The following is a 26,613-nucleotide window of genomic DNA, read 5'->3' on the forward strand; positions in this document are numbered from 1 at the left end:
AAACTTGATGACTTTCTAGAAAATATTCTCTGGGGGAATAAACATTTGTGTTGGGGTAATGGGATTACATATAATGGCTTGTGACACACATGAAACCAGAGTGTCATCTAATGATTCCCCACCCCATCCTGTGAAACTTAGGATCTTATCCTATAAATTTTCAGCAGGTGTGTTTAATTTAAAATATTTGAATGGTCACCTTGACTTCACTAAATCTGTTCTTGAGAGGTTTTATAAAGTATCTCAGTCTATTGAGTCCTGATGAGGGCCTAGGCTTGTGCTACAAACAAATGGAAGAAGATTAAGGGCTTTAAATATAGGAGCCTAAATTTAGATACATGAATTCATATTCAGGCAGGTGAATCTGTGGCTTTTTTAAAATCAGAAACACTTAGAATCGAGTCCCATTGTTTCAGGTGCAGTTATGTTGAAACTCATTTCATTGACATAAATGAATATGGATTTGGGATCTAACTTGTGTGCATTGTTTATTGAATATCTAGACTCAAGCATTTTCCCACAATGGCAGAGTCTGGCATGTGTGTCACCAGGGACAGATTCTGTGAAGAATGGGGGTGTGGAAAGAATTTCTGAAATGTCTCCAATTTCTGAAATGTCCCTTTCTGAAATGTCTCCAATTGCCCTTTTCCCCTTTCCAGGCTGCAGAACACCCATGTCTTGCTCCAGTGCGGCCCATGGCCTGCAGAGCCAGGGAAAGAAAATGGCTGTGGCAGAGCCGGTGACCTTCGAGGAGGTGGCTGTGTATTTCTCTGAGGAGGAATGGGCTCTGCTGAACCCAGGTCAGAGAGCCCTCTACAGGGATGTGATGCAGGAGAATTATGAGGCTGTGAACTGGCTGGGTAAGGATTCCTGTCCTCTTGGGTGTCAGAAGCTGGGTGGGCTCTAAGGCAGCTGGATTGGATTTGTTTCAGGGTCCCTCATTGCCCCCTGCTTCCCAATGGCAGGAGTATCAGCCCCAATAATCCTGGCTCATGTGTGAGAGACTGTCCCCTCCACAACCCCTCGCATGGGGAGCAGGTTCAGGGACATAACAGTGGTGCTGCTCTTCCCACAGCTAAGTCTCAATGTACTTCCCCACTATCTTGCCCATGTGGTGCCTTGGCCGGGGGTGTCAGTGGAAGGGCCCAGGCAGGGTGTCAGGGTCCAGAGTTGTGGGTCTGGGTGCGGCTGCTGTTAGTGCCTGCAGGGTACTCCTCGTGCCAATGTGCTGAGCCCCTGGATGGAGAGGGCAGTTCCCAGAGTCCTTACTTGCCTGTGGCTGATCTCTGACATGCTCGTTCCTGCAAGTGAGAGGGGCTGTATGCTGGGCTAAGGGAGGCAGTTTGTGTTCCACAAGCATTCTGCAGGGAGTAGCTCTGTAGTAGATAAACATGAAGTAAATTCATTTTGCATTTCAGGCACTGCAGTTGGTGTTAGAGACTTGTGTTCAATTCCCTGATATGCCACAGACTTCCCATGTGACCTTGGTCAAGTCACTTACACTGCACATGCCCCAGTCCTCTGACTCTGCAATAGCTGTTTATAGTAAGTCCCTGTTTTACAGGGCTGGGGAGGGATAAATACATTAAATAGGGGAGATGCTCAGCTCCATATAAACACCCTGGTAGCACAGTGGGGTCTTGGTTTACACTGGGGATCCCAGGTGCGGCTGTGACTGATAATCTGCACATCCCATAGCGGCTGCAGTGCCGTATGAATTGTTGCTGGCTCCACAGAGCGTCGTTACAGATGCTCAGTGTGGCTCTTTCCAGAGCTCTGATGCCAGCTGCACTTGTTGCTATAGAAGGACACAGGATCCATTTGTGGGCTAAGGTGCTCAGCCAGGTTTATTGTTAAATGAGTCAAGTGCTGTGTCCCAGCTCCTCGGGCACAGGTACAGTGAGATGTGTCCTACCCCAACAATGGTACTGACTAAGTCAGCAATCAGAATGCTGCGCCCCTCAGCCAGCACGAACATGCCCCTTCTGTGAATTCCCCTTTCATACATTGACACAAACAAGGTGAATATTGTGCTTCACATGTTGCTCCCCTCTCCCCCCCCATTATCCTTGTACTTGCTCACTGGAACAAAACATCCTTATCCCCTCATTCTCCCCTGATTTACATGGGGATCTGTGTGCTCTTCTGCCATCTCTTAGGAACATATATTTGCAGTTACTGCAGAGATTGGTGTGTGTTGTATCCTCTTTCCCTGTCTGGAATGTGCTGACCTGATTAGCTGGTACCTAATGCGCTACCATTCTGCCAAGGCCTGGCCTGTTCTGTTTCCCAGCCATTGGTTAATACTGTTCTGCCGAGGGCTCTAGCAAGTCCTCCATTCCCAACCTTCTTGTCTTTTTATGGGAGGATGGGTGCACATCATTCCGGAAAAGCACGAACAGAAAATAAGCACCGGGTTAAACACTGTTTCTTGACCATTTTGCTTTACCCATCCAGACATTCATACCCCTTGTGTCCAGTGGACTCCATGTTGTTTCATACATCCTGTGGTCAGGTTTTCTCATCAAGTTATTTTCAGTTATTCTTTGTCAGGATTGAGTATTGCTGATTGGACACTGAACAAGATGGTTTGGAATAACATGTGGTTGAAGATGTAATCCTACTGACCCAAGTCCCAGAATACACCTCCTACCATGCCCTTGGTGGGACTACTTTACTATAGTGAGAAGGATGTTGATAAGAAGGCCTGAAGACTTGTGGGGCCTTATGTGGGCAGTGAGTAAATACAAATGTGAAGGCAAAAATGCAGGAAACCTGGCACATTCCAGATACAGACAGGTCTGAGCCCTAGGTCTCCCTCTTGCCCAGAACAAACAAGTGCCAGGGAAGGCTGAAAATGGAGTCAGCAACATGCCCGTGCTCCATGACAGAGCCCAGCCAACTGTAATTCCTGCTGGGGTGGGGAATGAAGACAGAACACAGGCTGGACCCCCACAGCACCTCATCCTGAAGAGGAGGCAGCATGTCTAGCCAGTGTGTAACTGGGCAGAACATGAGTCCAAGGGAATGACTAGGAGCAATGTGAATGTGCAGAGCTTCTCTGAGGATGGGATGAAGGTTCTCAGTATGAGTCAGGTAAAATGTGATGTTCAGAGCAATGAGTGGGAACTGATGCGGCAGGAGCCTGACATCAAGCGCTAAGCAAACCAGCTGATAGGGGCAGGTGGGGAACTCCTTGCCTAAGAAGAGCCACAAAGGCAGGGGACAGGGCAGCCTTTACCTCCTGGAGTACATCATAGATGATATGTTGTGTCTGCAGTGCTATACACTGGGCAAGAATAGGAGGGTCCATTCAGTCCCATCATCCATATTCCAGAAGGCCACTGACTTTGGTGACACCAGCCAAGACAAGCCTCTGGGGGCCCTGAGGAACCTCTACCACTTGTGCCACAATAAAGGGGTTGTGCAAGAGGAGTTCAGGCAGGAGGTTTCCTCTCTCAGAGCAGATCTGGTAGCAGAGAGCAGCTTTCAGGAGCTGAAGAGATATAATCCTAGGGCTGGAAGAGACCTCAAGAGATCGAGTCCAGCCCCCTGCCCAAGGCAGGACCAATCCCAACTAAATCAACCCAGCCAGGGCTTTGTCAAGCCGAGACTTAAAAACCTCTAGGGATGGAGATTCCACCACTCCCTAGGTAACCCATTCCTGTACTTCACCACCCTCCTAGTGAAATAGATTTTCCTAATGTCCAACCTAGACCTCCCTCTCTCTAACTTGAGACCATTGCTCCTTCGCTCTGCCATCCGTCACTACTGAGAACAGCCTCTTTGGAACCTCCCTTCAGGAAGTTGAAAGCTGCTATCAAATCCCCCTCACTCTTCTCTTCTACGGACTAAATAAGCCCAAATCTCTCTGCCTCTCCTCATAGGTCATGTGCTCCAGCCCCCTAATCATTTTGGTTGCCCTCTGCTGGATCCTCTCCAAAGCGTCCACATCCTTCCTATAGTGGGGGCCGAGAGCTGGACACAGTACTCCAGATGTGGCCACACCAGAGCCGAATAAAGGGGAATAATCACTTCTCTAAATCTGCTGGCAGTGCTCCTCCTAATGCAACCTAATATGCCATTTGCCTTCTTAGCTACAAGTGCACACTGTTGACTCAAATCCAGCTTCTCATCCACTGTAATCCCCAGGTACTTTTCTGCAGAACTGCAGTTTAGCCATTCGGTCCCCAGCCTGTAACATGCTTGGGATTCTTCTGTCCCACGTGCAGGACTCTACACTTGTCCTTGTTGAACCTCATCAGATTTCTTTTGGCTCAATCCTCTAATTTGTCCAGGTCACTCTGGACTCTATCCCTGCTCTCCAACATATCTACCTTTCCCCCTACCTTAGTGTTATCCGCAAACTTGCTGAGAGTGTAATCCATCCCCTCATCCAGGTCATTAATAAAGATGTTGGACAAAACTGGTCCTAGAACCAATCCTTGGTGCACTCTGCTAGAAACCAATTGCCAACCTGACATCAAGCTGTTAATCGCTACTCATTGGGCTCAACAGTCTAGACAGCTTTCTGTCCACCTGACAGTCCATTTATCCAATCCATACTCCCTTAACCTGCTGGCAAGAATATTGTGGGAGACCGTATCAAAAGCTTTGCTAAAGTCAAGGTACATCACATCCACCAACTTATCCACAGAGCCAGTTACTTCATCATAGAAGTGAAATAGATTAGTCAGGCATGACTTACCCTTTGTGAATCCATGTAGATTATTCCTGATCACTTTCTCCTCTTCCAAGTGCTTGCAAATGGATTCCTTGAGGATCCCCTCTATGATTTTTCTGGGGACTGAGATAAGGCTGACTGATCTGTAGTTTCCTGGATTGTCCTTCTTCCCTTTTTTGAAGATGGGCACTACATTTGCCTTTTTCCAATCATCCGGGATCTCTCCCAGTCTCCTCGATTTTTTTAAAGATAATGGCCAAACACTCTGTAGTGACATTTACCTCAATACCCTTGGATTCATTAAATCTGGGCCCATGGATTTGTGTATGTCTAGCTTTTCTAAATAGTTCTTAACCTGTTCTTTCTCTACCGAGGGCTGCCCACCTCCTTCCCATACTGCGTTACCTAGTGTAGTTAGTCTGGGAGCTGACCTTGTCTAAAGACAGAGGCAAAGAACGCATTAAGCACTTGAGCTTTTCTCACACTCTCTGTCATTAGGTTACCTCCCTCATCCAGTAAGGGCCCCACACCCTCCCTGATTACCCTTTTATTGCTAACATTTCTTGTTACCCTTCACATCCCTTGCTAGCTTCAATTCCAATTGTGCTTTCCCCTTCCTGATTACTCCCCTGCATTCTTAATAATATATTTATACTCCTCCCTAATCATCTGTCCAAGTTTCCACTTCTTGTAGGCTTCCATTTTGTATTTAAGCTCACCAAGGATTTCCCTGGTAAGCGAATCTGGTCGCCTACCATGTTTGCTTTTTTTATTGCGCATCGGGATGGTTTCTTTCTGTGCCTTTAATAAGGCTTTTTGAAAATTCTGCCAGCTCCCATGGACTCTTTTCCCCTTCATGTTAGCATCCCAGGGAATCCTGCCCATCAGTTCTCTGAGGAAGTCAGTCTGCTTTTCTGAAGTCCAGGGTCTGTATTTTGCTACTTTCCTTTCTTTCTTTTGTCAGGATCCTGAAATCTACCATCTCATGATCACTGCTTCCCAGCTTGCCACCCACTTCTACTTCCCCCAGTAGTTCCTCCCTGTTTGTGAGCAGCAGGTCAAGCTGCACATGGCCCCTGGTTGGTTCATTCAGCACTTGTACCAAGAAGTTATTCCCAACATTCTCCAAAAACTTCCTGGATTGTCTGTGTACTGCTGTATTGGTCTCCCAACAGATGTCAGGGTGATTAAAGTCCCCCATGAGAACCAGGGCCTGTGATCTGGAAGCTTCTCTTAGTTGTCTGAAGAAAGCCTCGTCTACCTCATCTACCCGATCCAGTGGTCTATAGCAGACACCAACCACAACAATCCTCCCTGTTGATTCCACCTCTAAATTTAACCCATAGACTCTCAACAGTCTTTTCTCCCTCTAAGTACTGGAGCTCCAAGCAATCATACTGCTCTCTTACATACAATACAACTCCTCCTCCTTTTCTCCCCTTTCTGTTCTTCCTGAACAGTTTATACCCTTCTATGACAATGCTCCAGTCATGCGAGTCATCCCACCAAGTCTCAATCAAATCATAGTTCTTTGACTGGGCCAGGGCTTCTAATTCTTCTGATTTGTTTCCCAGGCTTCTTGCATTCATGTACAAACACATAAGATAACCAGTTGATCGTCCTACAGCAGTCTCTGCAGCTCTGAGATTTTGGAGGAAACATCTCAAAAGGAATACAGCAAGCTGCTGGTCGTCTCAGAAAACTGGGCGGCAGTGAAGATGGACATAGGACCACAAAGCTATCAAAGTGGCCCTGAGAGATTCCTCTATTTGCCCCTCTCCAGTCTGCCACTCCCCATTTATTCCTTATCTTTCTTTCCCTTTCCTTAGAAATCCCTCTGGCCTGCCAGCGGAATGGTGCTTTTGCTGTGTCGGTTGCTTGGGGAGGTTGGGGAATGCAGAGAGCACAGAGCCCTTTGGTGAGTTCATGTCAAGCTGCTGCTGAGATCAGTGCTGCTCTGTGGGGACACAGAGAGAAGCCCGTGGTGTTTCTGGGTTAGCCTCTGCTAAGACCTCTTGCTGGGTGGGATCAGTTATTGCCAAGAGCAGCACTAATGCCCTGGGGGGCTGCTGCAGCAGTAGATGTTTTTCCAGGCAGCCGCTCCTTCGCTGGATTGTTCTGTTGCACGGCTGCTCCTTAAGCACCTTCTTTCATCTGGGCATCATTCCCTCTAGTGTGTCTGCCTGCACAGCTGTGCATGAGGGAGTGAAGGGCCACATGCACATGGAAGAAGGTCATGTGATGAGGAAATAGGGTATGGGGGGGGGGTAACTTGGGAACATAGGGGGCTAGTGGCAGGACCAGTCCGTGCAGGATACAACTAACCATGTTGAGAACTTAGCCAGAGTGAGAGGAAGCTCTAGCCAGTTTTGGGTGCCCATGCTGACCACCAGGCTTGCATCCCACAGGGCCGCTCAGAGATTGGTTCATCTGGAGAGAAATGGCTGGTGTAGAAGACTCTCGCCTTCTCTCTCATCTGCTCTAGAGCCATAAGAGCAGCGCTGTCCTCTTCTAGGAGACCAAGGGCTTTCTTCTTTCTTCCTGTTCTCCAAGCACACGAGGAGTAGCCACAAACCATTCCCCCTCATGTGGACAAAAGCAGCACAGTCTCAGTGTTCGTCCAGGACCCAGAGTTCTTCCCATTTCTCCCGGCACTCCCTGCGGAGGCAGAGATGATCAGGATTAGGAGCCACATTCAACCACCATGACTTGACTAGGCAAAAAGACAGCTAGTCCATGAACATGTGCACTCAGCTACTATTGCTGCTAGGTTTAAAAACAGGCCTTGGAGATTCCTCAGCTAGCCAGGCAGGGCAGGTCACTGGTATCCTGGCTCACTCTTTAAGTGCCAGGAGTGCTGGGCAGGTGCAGCTACAGAGCCCTGTTGCTGCCCCTGATCCCCTGGGGTAGTCTCAGCAGATGCCTTTCCTGCTCCTCCCCATCTCTGAGCCTCAACCCTCATCAGGCCAGGCAACCTCCCAGAAGGACTCCACAAAGCCAACCTCCTCCTACAGCAGTGGTCACCAACCAGTAGATCGGGATTTACCAGAAGATTTTAAAGCCGGGGTGGGCAATAATTTCTGCCCAGGGGCCGCTTCAAAATTTTTGAAGAAGCTCCATGCCACCCCGGAAGGGGCAGAGCCTAAACTGGAAGGGGCAGGGCTACCCCACCCTTAGACCATGATTGGTCTGGGGTGGGGGAGCCCCTTTGCCCCCCCCTCCCACTAGGCACCCATACCTTGGAAGAGGCTTGGCACGCTCCCCCACCCTCAAGCCAATCAGGGCCTGGGGAGCGCAGGAAGCCTTCTCTTTGAAGTGCTCTGATTGGCCTGTGGGTGGGGGAGCATACAAAGCCTCCTCTGCTCTCCTCCCTGCCCAGTGAGCAGCTTCAAAGCACCAATTAAGGCCTGGGGGCAGGGGAGCAGCAGGGCCTCTGTGGGCTGGATCCACCCCGCCTGGCTGGCCAGATTCGGCCTGCGGAGACCTTTTTGCCCACCCCTGTCTTAAAGCCTCTGACAGGTTTGGCCAGGAAGTTATCAGGTGCTGGCACTTCAATTGCCCCTTGTGACATAGTGGGGGTACCTGGCTGGTTTCTATGCTGCTGGCTCTGGGGTAACCCCCACTGGCTGCCGTGGGTACCACAACCCAGCAAAACAGGATGAGTCACTATGCAAACCAGTATGGCCAGACACCCCCCATGGAGAGGAACAAAGGAAGGTGGAATGCTGCCCTGGCTGGGGGGCAGGGCTGGAAGAGAGTTAGTTGGTTGCTGGCTGGGAGCATAGAGGAGACAGCCTAGGGAAAGGGGCTGGAGTTTAGGGGCCCAGTCTCCCCCATCTCAAGGGGGCCTGAGGCATCCTAGCCCAGCTCTGTGACCAGACTACATCTGTGCTGTGCGGTAACCTGGAGAGGCAATAAACTTCCTCTATTCCACCAGCTGGTGCAGTCTGTTTGTGCCATTTCAGGGTGCAGGAGACGGGGGACCCCCAACGCGCCGTCACACCCCTCCCCTGTAGTAATGCTGCTCTTGCCTTGGAGTGGTCCCCCACCCCCAGAGCCTCGTGCTTTGCTCTGCAGGGTGTGTAAGGGAGAAGAGGGAGCCCGCTGACATCAGGGTGTCCCTCCTCCCCCCACTTCTGTACTCTATCTCCACACAGACCGAAGGGAACGGAGGAAGCTTGGCAAAGCAGATTGCTGTCACGCTCACACACTGTGTGTGTTTCTGTCATTCTAACAAACACACGCTGTTTCCCCCCCTCATCTCCTGACCTAACACATTCTTGGGGGTGGTTGTTACTTCTGTTACTTCTTGTAAAGTGGGTTATTTTGGGGGTTTGACTTGTCTGTGCATTTCATAATTTTCATTTCTCTCATGCTTACATTTAATTATTTGAATAATGAGTTTTAAATGCCTAACCTGTCGTGGCTGGAGTAATTATCCCTGTGGGAATTGTGTTCCTGTAAGTGACTGGCATGTTCCTGCAACCCCTGAGAGAGGCAGAGGATGGGGTCTTCACATGCTGTCCGTGCCTGCAGACAACACTCATGCAGCTCCCATTGATCAATAACAGGGAACTGTGGCCAGTAGAAGCTATGGGCTCAGTGCTTGTAGATGAGGGTAACACATGGAGCCATGGAGTCATTGTTATCCATTGCAGCTGCTTTCAGAAGTGGTGCAGGGCCAGGGTAGGAGTAAGCCTGTCTGAACTCCACTGGTCCACCACTCAGCAGCTGTCTCAGTTAAACTATGCCCAGCCAGAGCTTGCTTCCTGAACCCCTGTCCTAGCCCTGAACCTCTTCCTGCACTCAACCACCTGCCCAAACTCCACACATCTGAGTCCCCCTGCACCCAAACTCCTTCCCAGAACTTGCACCCTGAAACCCCTCCTGGACCCCAATCCCCCACCTTTGGCTAAGCCCAGAGCCACTCTGGAGCCACTCCAAACTCCTTGGCCCAAGACTAGAGCCTGTATCCTTATCCCAGCCTTAGTGAAGGTAAGTGAGGATGGGTGAGGAAGAGGAATAGAGTGAGGCCTGAGAGAGGAGTGGAGCAGGGGAGGGGCCTCAGAAGGGGCAGGAAGGGAGTGGGGCAAGGGTATTTGGGTTTGAGGTATATCTTACATTGCACTTCAATTTTGAAAAGTGATCTTTTGGTTAAAAAGGTTGAAGAACACTGTCCTACAGCAGATATATCACACTGGCGTTTGGCGGGCCTCATGCAGCCCAATCGAAATTTTTTACTACCTGCCAGAATATTTTTATAAAAGAATTAAGTGCTGGCTGCCTGGAGCATATGGCCAGGTGCCTACTCTCAGCTGGCTGGGCTGCTCTTCACTGCAGCAACTGCTCATGGCCAGCTGGGCACTCTGCACTGGGCTCTCCAGCAGGTGCTCACAGCCGGTCAGACTGCTCTGCACATGTGCTTCTGGCCAGCTGGGTGCTCCAGCAGGCGCTCACAGCTGGCCGCTGTGCTCACGCTGCTCCAGTGCCTCAGGTGGTAACATCAACTCCAGGACCCAGCTATTAGGTTGGGGGGCCTGGCTCTGTGGGAAGGGGGAGGCATTAGGTTGGGGAGGGCTGGCTTTGGGGGAGGAGGAAAGCATTAGATGCAGAGGCTGGCTCTGGGGGAGGAGAGAGGCGTTAGGTTGGGGGAGCTTGGCTCTGGGGGAGTGGAGGAGGATTGGGTTAGAACGGGGGTATGGGAGTGCCTGGCTCTGGGGGAGAGGAAGGGGTTATTTTGTTAATGTTTTGGTTTTTTACTTATTTATTCCCCAATAAAATAATAAAATGTATATTATTTTGTCAATAAATATAAATTTTTTGCAATTGCATGAATAATTATATCTTGATGCAAAATCTCAAACTTACAAAGTATCTGAAATTTTCCACAGAAGCCTATTCTATTAGATTAACCATGGTCTATACCTGTTTTTATTTCAACAAAACAAGATATGTATCATATATTAAATTTAAAAGTACCTTAAATTTATATTTAAATTAAAAAATATGCAAAATTAATTTAAAAATTATTTAATATGAGCAAATAATTATACACATCAAATTATTGTAATATTGAAAAATATACCTAAAACATAATCTATAAAATAAATAACTACAACTTTCCGACAAAGTACATTTTCTTTGGTGACCCTAAGGTTGCCAGGTGTTGGGTATTGGTGCTTTCTGCCTAGCACCTAATTTTGCTTTTTTTCTCAACACATTTTTTCTTTTTTGATCAAACCATCTGGGAATCCTAGGTGGCCCTGAAAGCTCTCAGTTTTCGTTTGTGCAGCCCTAGGTAGGCTTTGAGTTTGACATGTCTGTTCTACAGAGTATTCTTACAGTGCCAGCAAGCTGGCCTAACCTTATGAGGTAGGCGTGTGTGACGTAGTGGGGGTACCTGGCTGGTTTTCTGGGGCACAGACGACCTGTTCCTTGGTCTCGCCCCGTAGTTGACTCCCTCCGTCGCTCAGCCGAGAACCGGTCTCTGCGCGGTTCCTTTTCTCTCCAGGACTCCCGTTCACACCCGGACCGGCTCTCCGTGAACTCGTCCGCCAGCCTCCCGGCCTCCTGGGGGTTCTCTGGCCTCCGGTCCTTGAGCCACAGCCTCAGTTTGGGTGGGCACGCTTCATAGAACTGCTCCATCAGGACCAGCTTGAGCAGCTCCTCTGCGGTCTGGGCTCTGACTCGAGACACCCACTTGCGGCCGTATTGCGACAGGCGGGAGGCCAGATCCACATAGGTCTCCCGTGGCCCTTTCTGTACCCCCCGGAACTTCTTCCTGTACATCTCGGGGGTCAGCCCGAACTTGTGCAGCAGGGCCTCCTTGACTTGGTTGTAATCCCCTGGCTGTAGGTCCTCCAGCTGACTGAGCACTCCGGCCGCCTCCTGGCTCAGTGCGGGGATGAGCTCCTGCAGCCAGTCAGCTGGGGGAACCCGTTGCAGTCCACAAGCCCTCTCAAAGGCACTGAGGAACCCGTCAATGTCACCCATGTCCTTCAATTGGGCCACCACGAGCCTCTCCAAGCATCTGGTAGTCCTGGGACCCTGGGGCCCATCCGCACTTGGCGCAGCCGGTGCCCCGCCAGTTCTCCGCTCTGCCATGGCCAGCTCATGCTGCCGCTGCCTCTCTCGGTCCTGGCGGTCCCTCTCTCGATCTTGGCGTTCCTTCTCTCGGTCCTGGCGGTCCCTCTCTCGGTCCTCTACTTCCAATTCCTTGATCCGCAGCTGGATCTCCAGCCGCCGTAGCTCCGCTGGGCTGGCCCCTGCCCTAGATGGGCTATGACTTGCAGGCCTCCCGCGAGACGCTGTCTCATCTCTCCGGTGGGTTCCAGCGCTCCTCCCTCTCTCTGAGCCTGACACACTCTCAGGGGGGGTCTGGCTGCTTCCCCTGGGGACAAGATCCTGGCCCTGTGGCCAGCTGGGCAATCAGCTGGGCCTTGGTTGCTTTCTGCGCAGGCAAGCCCCTCTCTCTGCACAGCTCCACCAGCTCTGCCTTCAAGAGTCGGGCGTAGGCCATCTGCGTCCCCTCGGTGCAGACTCACCAGTCTAGTGCTGCAGCGCCCCACGATTCCCAGGAACTGCTTCGCTCTGTCTCCAGCACGCCTGGCTCCAGGGCTCTTGCTTCTACTGCACCTTGTCGCTTGCCGCTGGAAGCTCCATCCACGGGGTGCAGTGCATCCCACTCCTGACACCAGTGTGACGGCGCGTTGGGGGTCCCCCGTCTCCTGCACCCCGAAATGGCACAAACAGACTGTACCAGCCGGTGGAATAGAGGAAGTTTATTGCCTCTCCAGGATACAGCACAGCACAGATGTAGTCTGGTCACAGAGCTGGGCTAGGATGCCTCAGGCCCCCTTGAGATGAGGGAGACTGGGCCCCTAAACTCCAGCCCCTTTCCCTAGGCTCTCCTCCATGCTCTCAGACAGTAACTAACACTCTTTCAGCCCTGCCCCCGAGCCAGGGCAGCATTCCACCTTCCTTTGTTCCTCTCCATGGGGGGTGTATGGCCCCTGGTTTGCATAGTGACTCATCCTGTTTTGCTGGGTCGTGGTACCCACGGCAGCCAGTGAGGGTTACCCCAGAGCCAGCAGCATAGAAACCAGCCAGGTACCCCCACTACGTCACAGCGTGGGTGTCACTGTTAGGGATGCAATCAAATACAGACACACATTGCAACTTTCTTCCATCAGGTTTGAGCTGTTGATGGACTAAACCGCTGATAAGTGTCTAAACTGCTGATAAGTGTCTAGTTGCTTCCAAAAGATGGTCTCTGTCCTGCAGTTAGAATCATCTCAATAGGATACATCCAGGCTGTGTCTAGACTGGCCACTTTTTCCGGGAAAGCAGCTGCTTTTGTGGAAAAACTTGCCAGCTGTCTACACTGGTCGCTTGAATTTCCGCAAAAGCACTGACGATCTCATGTAAGATTGGTAATAGAAATGTAGCCGTGTTAGACTGGTGTAGCTGAAGCAAAATGCAGGACTATGTAGCACTTTAAAGACTAACAAGATGGTTTATTAGATGATGAGCTTTCGTGGGCAAGACCCACTTCCTCAGATCAAATAGCGGAAGAAAATAGTCACAACCATATATACCAAAGGATACAATTAAAAAAAAATGAATACATATGAAAAGGACAAATCACATTTCAGAACAGAAGGGGAATGCGGGGGGAGGGGAGGAGGAAGGTAAATGTCTGAGAGTTAATGATATTAGAGGTGGGGAAAGGTAGATGTCTGTGAGCTAATGGTATTAGAGGTGATAATTGGGGAAGCTATCTTTGTAATGGGTAAGGTAGTTGGTGTCTTTGTTCAACCTCCTCCCCCCCCCCCCCCCCCCGGAGAGTGTCGAATTTTAGCATGAATGACATTTCAGAGGATTCCCTTTCAAGTGCAGATTTAAAAGGTTTTTGTAGCAGAATGTAGGTAGTTAAGTTGTTGAGACAGTGTCCTTTCTGGTTGAAATGGCAGGAAACTGTTTTTTCTTTGTGATCCTGTCTGATATCTGTTTTGTGGGCATTGATCCTTTGGCAAAGTGTCTGAGACGTTTGTCCAACGTACATAGCAGACGGACACTTTCGGCACATGATAGCATAAATTATATTTCTGGATGCGCAGGAATATGTTTTCTTGATCTTAAAACTCACTTGGTTAGGTCCAATAATGGTATCAGCAGAGTGAATATGTGGACAAAGCTGGCAATGGGGTTTGTTGCAAGGGAAGGTACCAGGGTTGGTATTAGTGTGGTATGTCCTGTGGTTGTTGGTAAGAATCAAGCAGGCACTTTTGCGCAAAATCTTGCCAGTCTAGACACACCCTGTAAGTGCATTGCAGATAGTGCCAAGCTGTAACAATGATAATATAATTGCATGCAGTGAGTACGAAAGAGAGTGTGTATCTTTGAGAGACACAGAGATGATATTTACCTTCCAACGATGTGTGAGACAGAGAGAGGGTGTGGTGTGGTGTGACTGCTGGCGGGGAAGTTTCTGGGAAACCTCATGCGCTTTTTCTTTAAGACACTGCAAGCTGTCCTGCTTCATCCCTGAGCCCTGTTGTCTCCCCTCCCCTGCACAGATGGGGTCATGAGCAGGGGAAGGACAGTTGTGTGTGCACCCATCTCTGTGTGTGTGCCACAGAGTGTGTATATGTGTGAGTGAGGCTATGTCTAGACTACAAGTTTTTTGGGGAAAAAGGTGTGCAAAATTTGGTCTACACTGGGCCAAATTTTGGAAAAAGCCCTCTCTTTTGGAAGATCCCTTCTTCCTCGTGGTGCGAGGAAGACAGGGCTTCCGAAAGAGCACATCCGCTCTTCCGCAAAAAAAAAAGCAGAAGAGCAGGTGCATTCCGTGGACATGGTGGAGTTTTTCGGGATACCTGGAAAATCGTGCAGTCTAGACATATCCTTATAGACAGACTGTGTGAGCTGGTGGGTGGGGAAATCTCAGGTTCAGCAGGGCCCTACCTCTGTAAGAAAGGAGCTCCCCCTTCAGAGCAGACCTCAGACCATGACAAAGGTCTCCCTGAGCCAGGCTCTGTCCCCTCTGCCCTGCTCTGTGCAGATGGGCACTGGGGGAGAGGGCTGGAGAGTTTGTGTGAGAGAGAAACAGACTGTGAACTGGCTGCTAGGGACATCTCACAAGCAAAGCGCTGCTCTAAGAAAGTCAGGCTGTCACCATTCACACTGAAGCAGCTCGGAGTTCTCTTGATCCAGGCTCTATCCCCCTCTGTCCTGCTCTGTGGAGTTGGGGTAGAGGCACAGGGAACACACTGAGATCTGCACTGACCTCTTACTCTATGTAGCTAGCAGGAGGGTCCCTCCTGGGAGAAGCTGCAGAACAGTGCAAGGTGGGGGATGGGTACCTCAACACATGCTGCTGGCTGTGCGGGCTCTGCTGATCAGCTAGTTGTCGCATGAATCCTGTGCAGCCACATGTGTGCACAGCTTACAGGGAACACAGGTGGAGAGGAACTCATTGTTCCAACCAAAGCCCTCAGCACTGTGAGTTGAAAAGCACAGGGACCAGATGGAGTTGAGTTTCACATGAGCTGGTCACATGCCCTTGCCTGCTCTGATGCCCACTATCTGGTTAAAAAGTCTATGAGAAAGTCAGTTTGGTAGGGATGAGATTTCCATGGCCTGTGAGTTTTGTTGATGGACCATCTCTCTGAATGTTCTGTTCACAGTGTGCTGGCTGGACTGGATGGAAACTACTTTGTGGGTGTTTCCACAGCAGTGACCATATTTGAAATACTGGTGCATGGTCCATGTTCATAACTTGAGGTACAAAAATGATGTCTACATACTGACAGGACACAATCACATCAGAACTTTCCCACTGACATAACATACTTTGCACAAGTTTTGTTGACACTGTTTAACAGTGGTAGCTCAGATGGCCTACATGGTCATATTTTAATCCTGTAACATCACAAGGGGATCTTCCTAGCACTAGATGAAGATCCGAGAAGAGGTCTGGCTGAAGGTGTGAGGAATGCGCCCACAAGATGGGAAAAATGTGAATGGTAGATTCTGTGCAGCTGAGAGGAACAAGAAATGGCAGTCCGGGCTGGCCACAAGAGGAAGGCTGGAAACCACACAAATACGCTGCTGCTGCTGCTGGCAGAGTAGAACCAAGGCAGCAGAAGGGGAGATCAGCTAAAGCAACAGCCACACTCCCTGAAGAAGCAGCAAATCCAAACACCGCCATAGCCAGCCATGGAAGCAGCAGCTATTATGGGCAATGGCAGAGCCCACCTAGCCACAAGCAGTCAGAGGTTAGAAGTGTGGATCATAGGCAGGGTCGAAGCATCCAGCCAAGGATTCACCTCACTGCTCAGGCAACTTCTTCTGTCTCCTTCTGATTGCAGTAGAGCATCTCAGCCAATGAGTAGGGTGAGCCGAGGACCCTAGCCAGGAGCTTTGTGGACAGAGCCCTCAGGTAGCTGAAGCTGGAGAATTGCTGGGTCCTTTCTCTCAGAGTTCTAGTGACCTGCGGTGTGGCCACTGCAGTCTGAAATCTATCTGTGGGCAATGGTGTCAGACCTGCAAACCCTCACTAGAGCTCACCTTTTGAGTAGCTTGTTCCTATCCTGGCCTGCGATGGGTGGGGAAATGGAATGGGCCATGAGGGAGACTTAGTTGTACCCTAGAGCTGTGGTTCTCAACTTTTTGGCCCATGGCCCACACTGCTCAATGCAGACCTTTTGTAGACCACAGGCCAACCATCTATGATGACAAAATGGGTGTAAAAAAAGGATTGGGGGTGTGTGATCTAGATGAGAGCTAGGGTACAGGAGCAGTCTGGGTGAAAGGGGTGTAGGAGTGGGCTGGGAGTGAGGGGTCTAGGAAGGGTGCAGAAGTGGGTTGAGGGCAGTGGTTCTGGAGAGAAGGTTGGGTGCAGGAGTGGGATGGACATGCAGAGTATCAGCGGGAGGGGAGTATGTGAGAGGAATAGGGATATGGGATCTCAGTGGGAAGGTAATGGGAGTCCTTCATCTGGCTCCATGCCTCCCACTGCTCCCAGGTACCGCCCTCACTGCTCTCATTGGCCATAATTCTGGCTAATGGGAGCAGCAGGGAAAGCCTTTAGGTCAGTGGTCTCCAACCTTTTTAACCACAAGATAGCTTTTTCAATTTAAGTGCAATGTAAGATCTACCTCAAACCCAAATACCCTTGCCTGGCTTCCTTCTAACCCCTTCTTTGAGGCCCTGCCCCTGCTCCATCCCCTTTGCCGACGCCACCCCCTGCTCACTCCATTTCCCTTCCTCTCTGAATCTCGTTCACTTTCACCAGGCTGGGGGGTGCCGGCTCTGGTCTTGGGCCAAGAGGTTTGGAGTGTGGGAAGAGAGTGAGGAGGGATGGGTTCTGGAGTGCCCTAGGGGATAGGGCATTTGCTGGGTGGCGTAGGGTTGAGGGCTTAAGTCCCTCCACCCCACCATGAGAGTGGCCAGACACCCAACACTAGCTCCCTCAGGGATGCACCTGGCTCCCACATTAGGAAGGCAAGATAAGGGACCCTCTGATGGAATGGAGATGAGGTGGGTTCTGGAGTGGCCTAGGGGACTGAGGCATTCCCCTGGGGAGTGCAGGGTGGTGGGTTCAAGTCCCACCAACCCTGGGAGCACTGGGACAGCCAGCAGCAGTCAAGGCAGACCCCCACCACCACCAACCAAAGCACCTGGTGTGCACCATCCCTCCACATCCACAACAAGCCCTGACCCTATAGTCTCCACTGGCCCCAGTGCTCTACTACAGATCAAAGGGAGCTGCAGGAGCAGTCCCTGCACGCAAGGACAGCACATGGGGGCTGCAGGGATATGCCAGCCACTTCCAGGACCACAACCACCATCAGGACAATTACTCTGGACATGACAGGTTGGGCTTTTTAGAGCTCACTTCTCAAAGAATTAATTTTAAGCATAAAAGAAATGCATGTTAGGAAATACGCACAAAACTAAAAACTAAAAACCCACTTTGCAAACAGTAAAAGTAGGACTAATACCCAATGTACGTGTTGGGTCAGGACAGTGTGTGTTTGTGAGACTGACAGACACGCACAGTGTGTGAGTGAGAGAGATTTGCATTGCCAAGCTCCCGCCATGCCCTTCTCTCTGTATGCAGACAGGGTACAGGAGTGGAGGGAGGAAGGAGACCCTGACATCGGCACCTCCTCTCTCCTCCCATCCCACACCCTGCACTGCAAGCAGGAGGTTCTCAAGGGACAGCTCCAAGGCAGAGGGCAGGAGCAGCATGACAGTGGGTGGAAGAGCAACTGAAGTGCCAGCACTTGATAGCTTCCTGGCCAAACCAGTCAGGATCACCAGTCAGAGGCTCCAAGATTTCCCGGTAGATCCTGATCTGCTGGTTGGTGACCACTGCTTTAGGTGTTTTCCAGCCAGAGAAAGGGGGAGTGGCAGCACATGGAGCCATTTCCTTCTCCCTCAAGTCATATTCGGCCCGCAAGGCTTGCTCTCCTCCCATCCCCTGTAGTGGGAAGCTGGTGCTGGCACTCCAGCCTTGGGGGTAGGAGCTAGGAGCCATAGTGCCAGCACTAGCTTCACACTGGAGGTTGGGAGGCAAGTCCCAAGCCTTCAGCCCACCTTCAAGATTGTTGCAGACCACTAGTGGTCCATGGACCACACTTTGAGGACCACTGCTCTACGGGGTGCAGCAGAGCACTCAGTTACCCCAGAGAATAAGCTGGGCCATTCCTCAGGCAGGGGAAGGAATCTTTACCACAGGTAAGTATGTCCTTGGATCTTGTACTATTCAGAATCCAATCTCTGCCAGGTGGGGAAGGAACCTTTCTGGGTTGGTGACTCATATCCTGGGTCTGGAAGCAGTAATGGCAGGGACCTCAGGGACCAGCACTTGGTTAATTACTCCCCAAGCAGGTTTTCCAGTCTCCAAAGCTCATGCAACTGTTACTCCAGAGACTCAGGTAATCAATTAATATGTGACTAATTGGGAAATTTAAGGATGTTAGGGTGTCTCTGCACAGAAGAACAAATCTGGCCTGGTGCTGCATATCTCTATCACCGCTGGATTGTTGTCACAAATCAGACAAATACAAGTTTAGGGCCAAATCATGCATTTGAAGAGGGTAAAGCACAATAGCAACAAATAACAGAAACGATCCCACCCTATTCCTAGAAGAAAAAGAAGATAGATAGATCCCTGACACAAAAGGTATACGTTACAATAGGAAGCAGTGATTGAGGCCTGCGACCTACAACCTCATGGCTAGTTTAAAGCCATGAGGAAGGACAGCAGGGAGATCCCCCCAAGGAGTTGATCCGACTGGACCGGCACATCTGGAGCCGATGGATCCACGCTTTCGTCGTGGTACGGTTCCTCTGGGCAAGGCTCCTACCAGTCCTTCGACTTCATAGATCCATCCAGTGGTTAAGATTAAGGATGAATAAAAGAGTCCAAGTCCTTTTGGCACCGGCCAATAATCCAATGTGTGGAGCATTCTCACACACACAGTGGCTGCCGCACCAAGGCCTAGCCTCACCAATCTTAATCCAGTATCCACAGATAACAAATTGGTGGATCGTCACGGGAAAACAATAACCTACACATGTACGGATAGACAGACAGACGAACTTGAGTTTCCCTCAGAGCACAGCTTATAAACCCTCTGAGGCAGGAAAACAGAGATAGCAAACGGGGTGCAAAACAAAAGGGTGGTGTGCAGAATCATGGGACAGTGTGCACCTGCATACTGCATGCACAACATAAAGAGGGTTGGGTGCATAGGTAGGAGAGGGGTGCAAAAGCATTAGAGAGGAGTGTAAAGGCTATTTTGGTGGAAAAAGCCTGTACAGGAGGGATATTAAAATGGAACCCAAGCAAACTCCATATTGAATTCTTATCTATGGGTAACACAATCTCCTGGGCAAAGCAAGAGTTGTGAGGAAAGGGAGATCATCGGCAACAGCCACACAGTTGAGCAATTGGCTAAACTGACTCAAACTAATTTCTTCTCATAGCAGATGTCACTTATGCATTTCCATCAAGTCTAACTGATCCATCAGTCTATCTTTAACTCTTGTCAGAGAGTATGGGGGAAGGATGGATTCTCTCCTCTGGGGAAGGGTTGTGAGGAAGGAGAATGAATTCAGCTCATGATTATGTAATCTTTCAAACCATTATTTGCATATGATCCCCCTTTTCTGTTCCCCTTTCAGGGTTTTCCTTTAGGCTCAGCACAGAAAATTACTCCTGTCTAGATTATCTCTCTATTCCAGCAGGTGATGGGACGCTGAGGGAGAACAGTGAGGAGAGTCTTCTTCAGGAAGGACAGGAACAAGTATCTCTATGTGAGATGCTATTGGAAAGATCTGAAGGGCATGTTTTCCAGAGACGTGAGCAGGGAGAGACCTGTGAGAGTGAGCATAGCCCAGAAAGACAGCAACAAATCCATCTGGTTCAGGGGCTGAGTAAATCTACTCACAAGAGAAGAAGAGTAAAAAGAAACACAGAAACAGTTCAACAGAAAATCGACCATCAAAAGGGACCCAGTACTTCCAGTGACTGTGGGGAAATCTTCCAATGTAGACAGGCCATAATTGTACACCAGAGTATACACTCAGGGGAGAAACCCTTCAACTGCTCTGACTGTGGGAAAAGCTTCAGTTGGCGCTCACATCTTATTAGTCATGAGAGAATTCACACAGGAGAGAAGCCCTTTGACTGCTCTGACTGTGGGAAAAGCTTCAGTGAGAGGTCAAGCTTTGTTAGGCATAGGAGAATCCACACAGGAGAGAAACCCTTCAACTGTTCTGAATGTGGGAAAATCTTCAGTCAGAACACACACCTCGTTCGACATCAGAAAATCCACACAGGCGAGAAGCCCTTTGACTGCTCTGATTGTGGGAAAAGCTTCAGTCGGCGCTCAAATCTTACTAGTCATCAGAAAATACACAGAAAGGAGAAACCCTTTAACTGCTCTGACTGTGGGAAAAGCTTTAGTCGGCGCTCACATCTTATTAGTCATCAAAGAATACACACAGAGGAGAAACCTTTTGACTGCTCTGACTGTGGGAAAAGTTTCAGTTGGCGCTCAAGCCTTAGTAAACATCAAATAATGCACACGAGAGAGAGACTATAACTGCTCTGACTGTGGCAAAAGCGTCTGTCAAAGTGCAGACCTGAATCTACACCAGAGAGAAACTTTCTGCTGCTCTGACTGGCAAAACCTTCAGTCAGAATGCAAACCTCATTGAATATCAAAGAATCAACATAGGCGAGGAACTGTATAACCTAAGTCCTCTTTAAGCTGCATGGCCATGTGTAGCAATCTATTAAGTGCTGTGGTGGAAAGAGATGCCTCTATGCACTAACTTGTGGCCAGTGGACTAGTAGCTATCCCATGACCAGTAGCTATTCCATGGCCCCAGCCCTAGAGTTGTCATGGCAGGGAGAGGTGCCTCTCCCCCTCCTTACAACCACCTGAGTTGGGGGAAAGAGAGCTGGTGGGAATCTTCTTTCCCCATTGTAGCCCTTCAGTAGACTGTACCTCAAACCTCTCATTTTTAGTGCACCCCAAAACCCACACTTCTAGCTTTTCTCCCATTCTGTCCCAGCCCTGTACCCCCTTCCTACAATCCAACCACCCAAGGCCCACCTCTACCACATGAATTTTGTTCTGTGCATCAATAGGTATGTTATGCATTCCCTCCATTTTGGTGCCCATTACAAATTCATTCCGCACGTGTGTGGGAAAAATTGGATGGAACACTGTATAGCTGCCCTGAGTATGAGAGAAGCTTCAGTGAACACTCACACCCTATTGCACATCAGACAGTTCACATAAGACAGAACCTCTATAATTGCTTTGACAGAGAGCAAAGGTTCAATTCAGAGAACACAAAGAGGAGAGACCCTATTTTAATGTAATAGGGTTTTCTGGGGGCACCACGGAGCAGATCAAATCAGGTGAATTGCTTAGAGACAGGGCTACTTACAACTGAGACGGAGCGGGCTGTGTCTGGGCACAGCTGAGGGCGTCCTCTCAGGGTGAATTGCTCAAATCCAGGGCTCCTTACAGCCCCCAGACTGGTGACCTCTCCAAACAGGCCACAAACCAGTCCCACAGAGCGCTTCCGCCGCCTGCCTGAAGCCTCACGAGCAAAACCCCTCCGACATCCCAGCAATATCTGTGCCCCAGATGGTCCCGGGCCTCATACAGAGGTGGGGGGTCCTAGCACCCAATCCCACCTACCCCGAACAAGTTCTGTCCGGTTCCAAGAAACCAGCCACAGATCCCTGGTCAATTTACTCTCTGGACCTTACCCACAAATCACGCTGGGCCAATCCTTTAGCATCTAACATCTAAAGGTTCATTATTACAGTAAAGAAAAGCCTGAGGGTAAGGTTGTTAAAGGAATAGTATGTTACATGCATCGAATCTCCCAGTTCTCGATGCAGGCTCTAGCAGAGATGTTACAGCTGCTGGTTTAAAAGTTCTTGTTGCACATCCTAGGATCAGGATGGTTCACAGGTCTTCCGGGCTCTTCAATCCCTGCAATGCTGCCTCTGGGATGAAGTGCTGAGCTGAGAACAAAATGGAGACCACCACATGGCCTATTTATCCCTCCTTCCTGGTCTCTTCTTGGCTATAGCAGGTCACCTGGTCCACCTTATTCCTGTGTTGCCTGCTGGTAGGCCTTAGGTATGAGTTACTACTCATTCTTTAGGTGTGTCCTTGGCCCATTGAGTGCCATTGTCCCGCAGGCGCCTTGCTGATTAGCTTGTCCATAGGCCGGGCTCTGCCCAATGCTCAACCACATGCAGAGAAATATTCAGTCTCCACACAGATTACAGATTCCTAACTACACACACAGACATCACACAATCATACAAATAGCGTACACAGGATCAGCAGACCGCAAACTTCTATTCAACACCCCACATGGCCCCCTTTTATACCATTTTCTGGGGCCAACACCCCCACCTATGGGTGCAGCAGCGACCTAGCTGCTCCCCTCAAAATCCAGTAACGTGACAACAGCCCAAGTCTGAGGGTCCTCCACTGTAAAGCATCAAACCTTTACAGTTGTGGACCCCCAGACTTGGGTTCTAAGTAGCCCTATCTCTAAGCAATTCACCTGCTTTGATCCTCTCATTTGTAAAGCAACTATCCAGTAAGTAGACACACAAGAAATCCTTTAGATGTGCCAGCTTCTCCTGTGCCACAACCAGTACCACACCTTACACAAATGAGAGATTATGAAAATCAGTTTTACCAAATCTGAGCAGATTCTTTAAGACCCAAAGGACCAACCCCATTCCCGGGTCAATTTATAACGTACATTTTACCCAAAAGAGCACACTGTACCAGTCCTTTAGAATCTATAATCAAAAGAATGAAATAAAAAGATTTAGAGTAAAATTGTTAAGGAAACAAATTACACACCCAAATTACAATGTTTCTGATGCAGGCATGTAACAGAGATTCAATAAACTGCTATCTTAAGTCTTTGGAACACATATTTTCTTAGTATGGGTCATCAGTACCTGAAAGGCTTAATTCATAGCAAAGATGTTCCTGAAGTGGGGAGGAGGAATGTTTAACTCCTACTCTGCCTTAGGCTCTGCTCCCAACTCCATCTGTACGCCCAAACACCCAACCCAACCCCACCTCTTCCTACCCCCATTCTCTTCTCCTCTTGCCCACATCAATAAGCTGGGAAAAACACAATCATGTCCTGAAACATTCCAAACCAGTCTCACACTGCAATCTAGAGCTGTGAGAAAGGTGATCCAATCTATCACCTCCAGATAAAGGGAAGAGCCTAGAAGATTAAAGGAAACTTAGGCTGTTACCTTTCTGACCAGCAAGGACCCTCTTATCATAGTTGGGGTTGTGAAATTCTAGTGTATACATTTTTCCAGGTATAAACTGATTAAAATGGTGGGACATAAATTATTAGATAATCATGTTAAAATATTAGAACCAGCTAGTGAAATTTCAGTAGAATGATTTGTGAGAGTTCCCCTCCCCCCATGCTTTATAAAATTGATTTATGGACACAAATGTGCATAACTCGAAGATGCTTTGGACAAAATACCTCATGTAACCTATCAATCTCAATGTTATAATCAACTAGATTGGTAGCCCTTATTTTGGTATATGTATCACTCTTGTATGTAAAGTTAGAGATATGGAGTATGGAATGCTTTATGATTTTAAATGTGCAAATGAAAGTCATCAAGAGTATTTCCCTCAAAGTCTAGATAATCACCTGTAAACAGCCCCTTTTGCCCTTTAAGTCTTAGCAGTGATTGGTCTTAGGAAGTCATATGACCTCCCTAACTGGTAGGGGCTGACCAGATAATTTTCCATGGAAGGGGAGAATGTAAATCAGAATTTCCGCCTGAAAGAGACTGAAGTCTATTGAAGATGCAAAGTTTTTCAGTCTCTTTGACTGGCATGGCTCTCCCAAGAAAATGAATCAGATCCCAGGAAGAAAGATCTTTCCTGACTTAGAGGTTTAGCTGAAATAAAAACAGTTTTAGGGTAAGTTTGTACTGAGTTTTAATATTAGAACTAGCTATGCATTTTCTGTTATTTTAAATTTGCAATCTGCTTTGCTCTGCCTGTTTTCACTTAAAACCATTTAATCCTACTGCTTGTGCTTAATAAAATCACTTGTATTTACAATCAAGCCTAGTGTAAATGATTGTTACCTGGGGGAGAGCAATCAGTATGTACATCCTCCTTCCATTGTTTAAGGGGGTTTATCTGAATGATTTATTTGGGGTTCTGATCAACATTCCCTCTAAGCTGTGTGTTTCTGCAGCCACCTGTCAGAAGGCAGCACTGTTGCACAGGTGATCAGGCTGCACAACAGACCACTAGATCCGGCTTTACACAACAACAAATCCACAGTGACTAAATATATCTTTAACAAACTTTATTACAAGCAATTCAGGAGCAGTTTAAAAGCAATATTTAAAACTAGTAATTAGCAATTAAAAAGCAGGTTAAAGCAATGTTTAAGTTGAGTAGTTAACTGTTTAATTCTTAACCCAATTTAGCGTCTAATTCTTACCCAGTTTAACACATAAACACCTTCACATATACCACTCGTCCTCTGGGGCTGGCCAAACCCCAAGTAATGTTGGTGAATTTGGTTGAGGTGGAAGTTTGACGTGGACATCACCCCAGTATGCCAAATTGATGGACTCCAACTCATGTGGCAAAATGGTGTGATATATATCGGCAAGGAACAGTTTGAATGGGGGTGATGTCTGATGATCTCACCACCTGCGAGTGTGCTTGCGACCAATCTTGGAACATCTTGCTTACAACACCCAATTCTGCTCTCCTAGCCATGAACGATAAGCAACGGAGAGTCCTTGGTCAAGTTCTTTCCTCGTTGACTCCTTTTGTTTGGGAACATTGCTTCCTTTGTGCAGTATTGCTTGTCTCAGCACACAGTCTTTTTCTCAAAGTGATAAACAAGTCCATAACTTGAACCCTAGTGTGGCCTCTCTTCAGCTCACTTACTGTTAATTCACTCATGCCAACCATTCACTACCCGTGATTCATGACACACGCAAAACTAATTCAAATGCCAGTTGATTAGCAAAGCACCTGTGGTTGGCAGCAGCCAACAGCATGTGTTTCTAATGGTGGTGCATATCTGCACATGCTTTGGTGCACAGGACAAAATTTATTCTGAACATGGATGGAAAAAATTAGAGGGAACATTGGTTCTGATCCCATTTGGGGATCTGCATTTTCCTTGGACCTGATGAGTTGCAGTGTCTATATTGTTCCTTGGGAGTGGGGAGAGAAGTGATTTCAGCTCTCTGTCTTGTCTGGGTGAAGACCAAGTGAGCTGGCCTAGCAGGACAGGGTGGTGAGAAGCCCCAGAGAGCATAGAGGTGAGTGTCAGTGTCTTCAGCACTCCAGGAAGCACTCCTAAAGGGTCTTCTGTGACTGCATCCCATCACAGCAGCGCAGTGAGCAGGGTAAATGTGTGCAGCTGGATGCTCTGAATGCTAGTCATGATTTTAAGTGTGTTCTGAGGCTATGTCTAGACTGCACAGTTTTTCTGGGATACTTCTGGCATTCCAGAAAAACTCTACCACATCCAGAGAACACGTCTGCTTTTTTGGAACAGTTTCCAAAAAAGTGAGCGCATTCTTTCAGCATCCATGTATTCCTTTCTGAGGGGATTAAGGGATGTTCCGAAAGTGAAGGTTCTTCATCGAGTAGTGTCCCCGAGGGTGCTCCACTCGAGGTGCTGGGGTCGTCCCGGCGCCGCAAACCGGAGGAATTTTCACTAGCAGTAGCCCCCTACTGGACCGCGCATGCGCGAGTGTCCCTTCGCGCCTTTCATCTGAGCGTGGTCCGGTCTTGTCAGTTTCTCTCCAACCGTCCGCAGCCGCAGACGGAGTTAGTTTAGGCTCCCTTCTCCTCTCTGAGGGGAAAGGGAAAAACCTTCCTAGTTATAGTTGTTACTTGATTAGTGTTAGGTAGTTATCTGTTATACTGTTTCTAGTTGTAGTTCCCTTTTAAAAAAAAAAAAGCCGCTTTTTCTTCAGCGGTCAGTCAGTGCCTTCCTGACTGAAATTGACTAATAAACAACAAAGGACGCAAGGATGCCAGGATCACCCGGCTTCAAGAAGTGCCTCCAATGCCAGGAGGCTATCCCCATCTCAGATGGACATTCCCGGTGTGTCAGATGTCTCGGGGACACTCATGTCCCAGCCAAGTGTGGTCACTGCGTGAAGATGACAGCTCGCGCTAGAAAGGATCGGGAGCTGAGGTTGAGAGTCCTTTTGTTCAACAAGGCTCTCCAAGCTCCGGAGGTCTCCGAGCCGCACTCTGCATCTCCTGAGCAAGCCCCCAAGATCCACGGGATGCCGAGCGGCACCGCGGACAAGCCGGGGAGCTCTGGCTATG

At 48.9% G+C, this 26,613-nt stretch overlaps 1 protein-coding gene across 1 annotated transcript in view; it reads left to right on the forward strand.

Moving 5' to 3' along the window:
* The window catches only part of LOC102445787 (uncharacterized), a 42,116-nt gene extending 17,752 nt beyond the window's left edge, over positions 1-24,364 (forward strand). The window contains 3 exon segments of the mRNA XM_089771075.1: positions 660-860; positions 19,883-20,789; positions 20,791-24,364. Of these exon segments, the coding sequence (XP_089627201.1) occupies positions 660-860; positions 19,883-20,789; positions 20,791-20,920 (1,238 nt within the window). The 3' untranslated portion in view covers positions 20,921-24,364.
* The last annotated feature ends 2,249 nt before the right edge of the window (positions 24,365-26,613 follow it).

This window comes from Pelodiscus sinensis, chromosome 19 (assembly GCF_052426305.1).
Source record: "Pelodiscus sinensis isolate ZL-2025 chromosome 19, ASM5242630v1, whole genome shotgun sequence".
Taxonomy (NCBI): Eukaryota; Metazoa; Chordata; order Testudines; family Trionychidae; genus Pelodiscus; species Pelodiscus sinensis.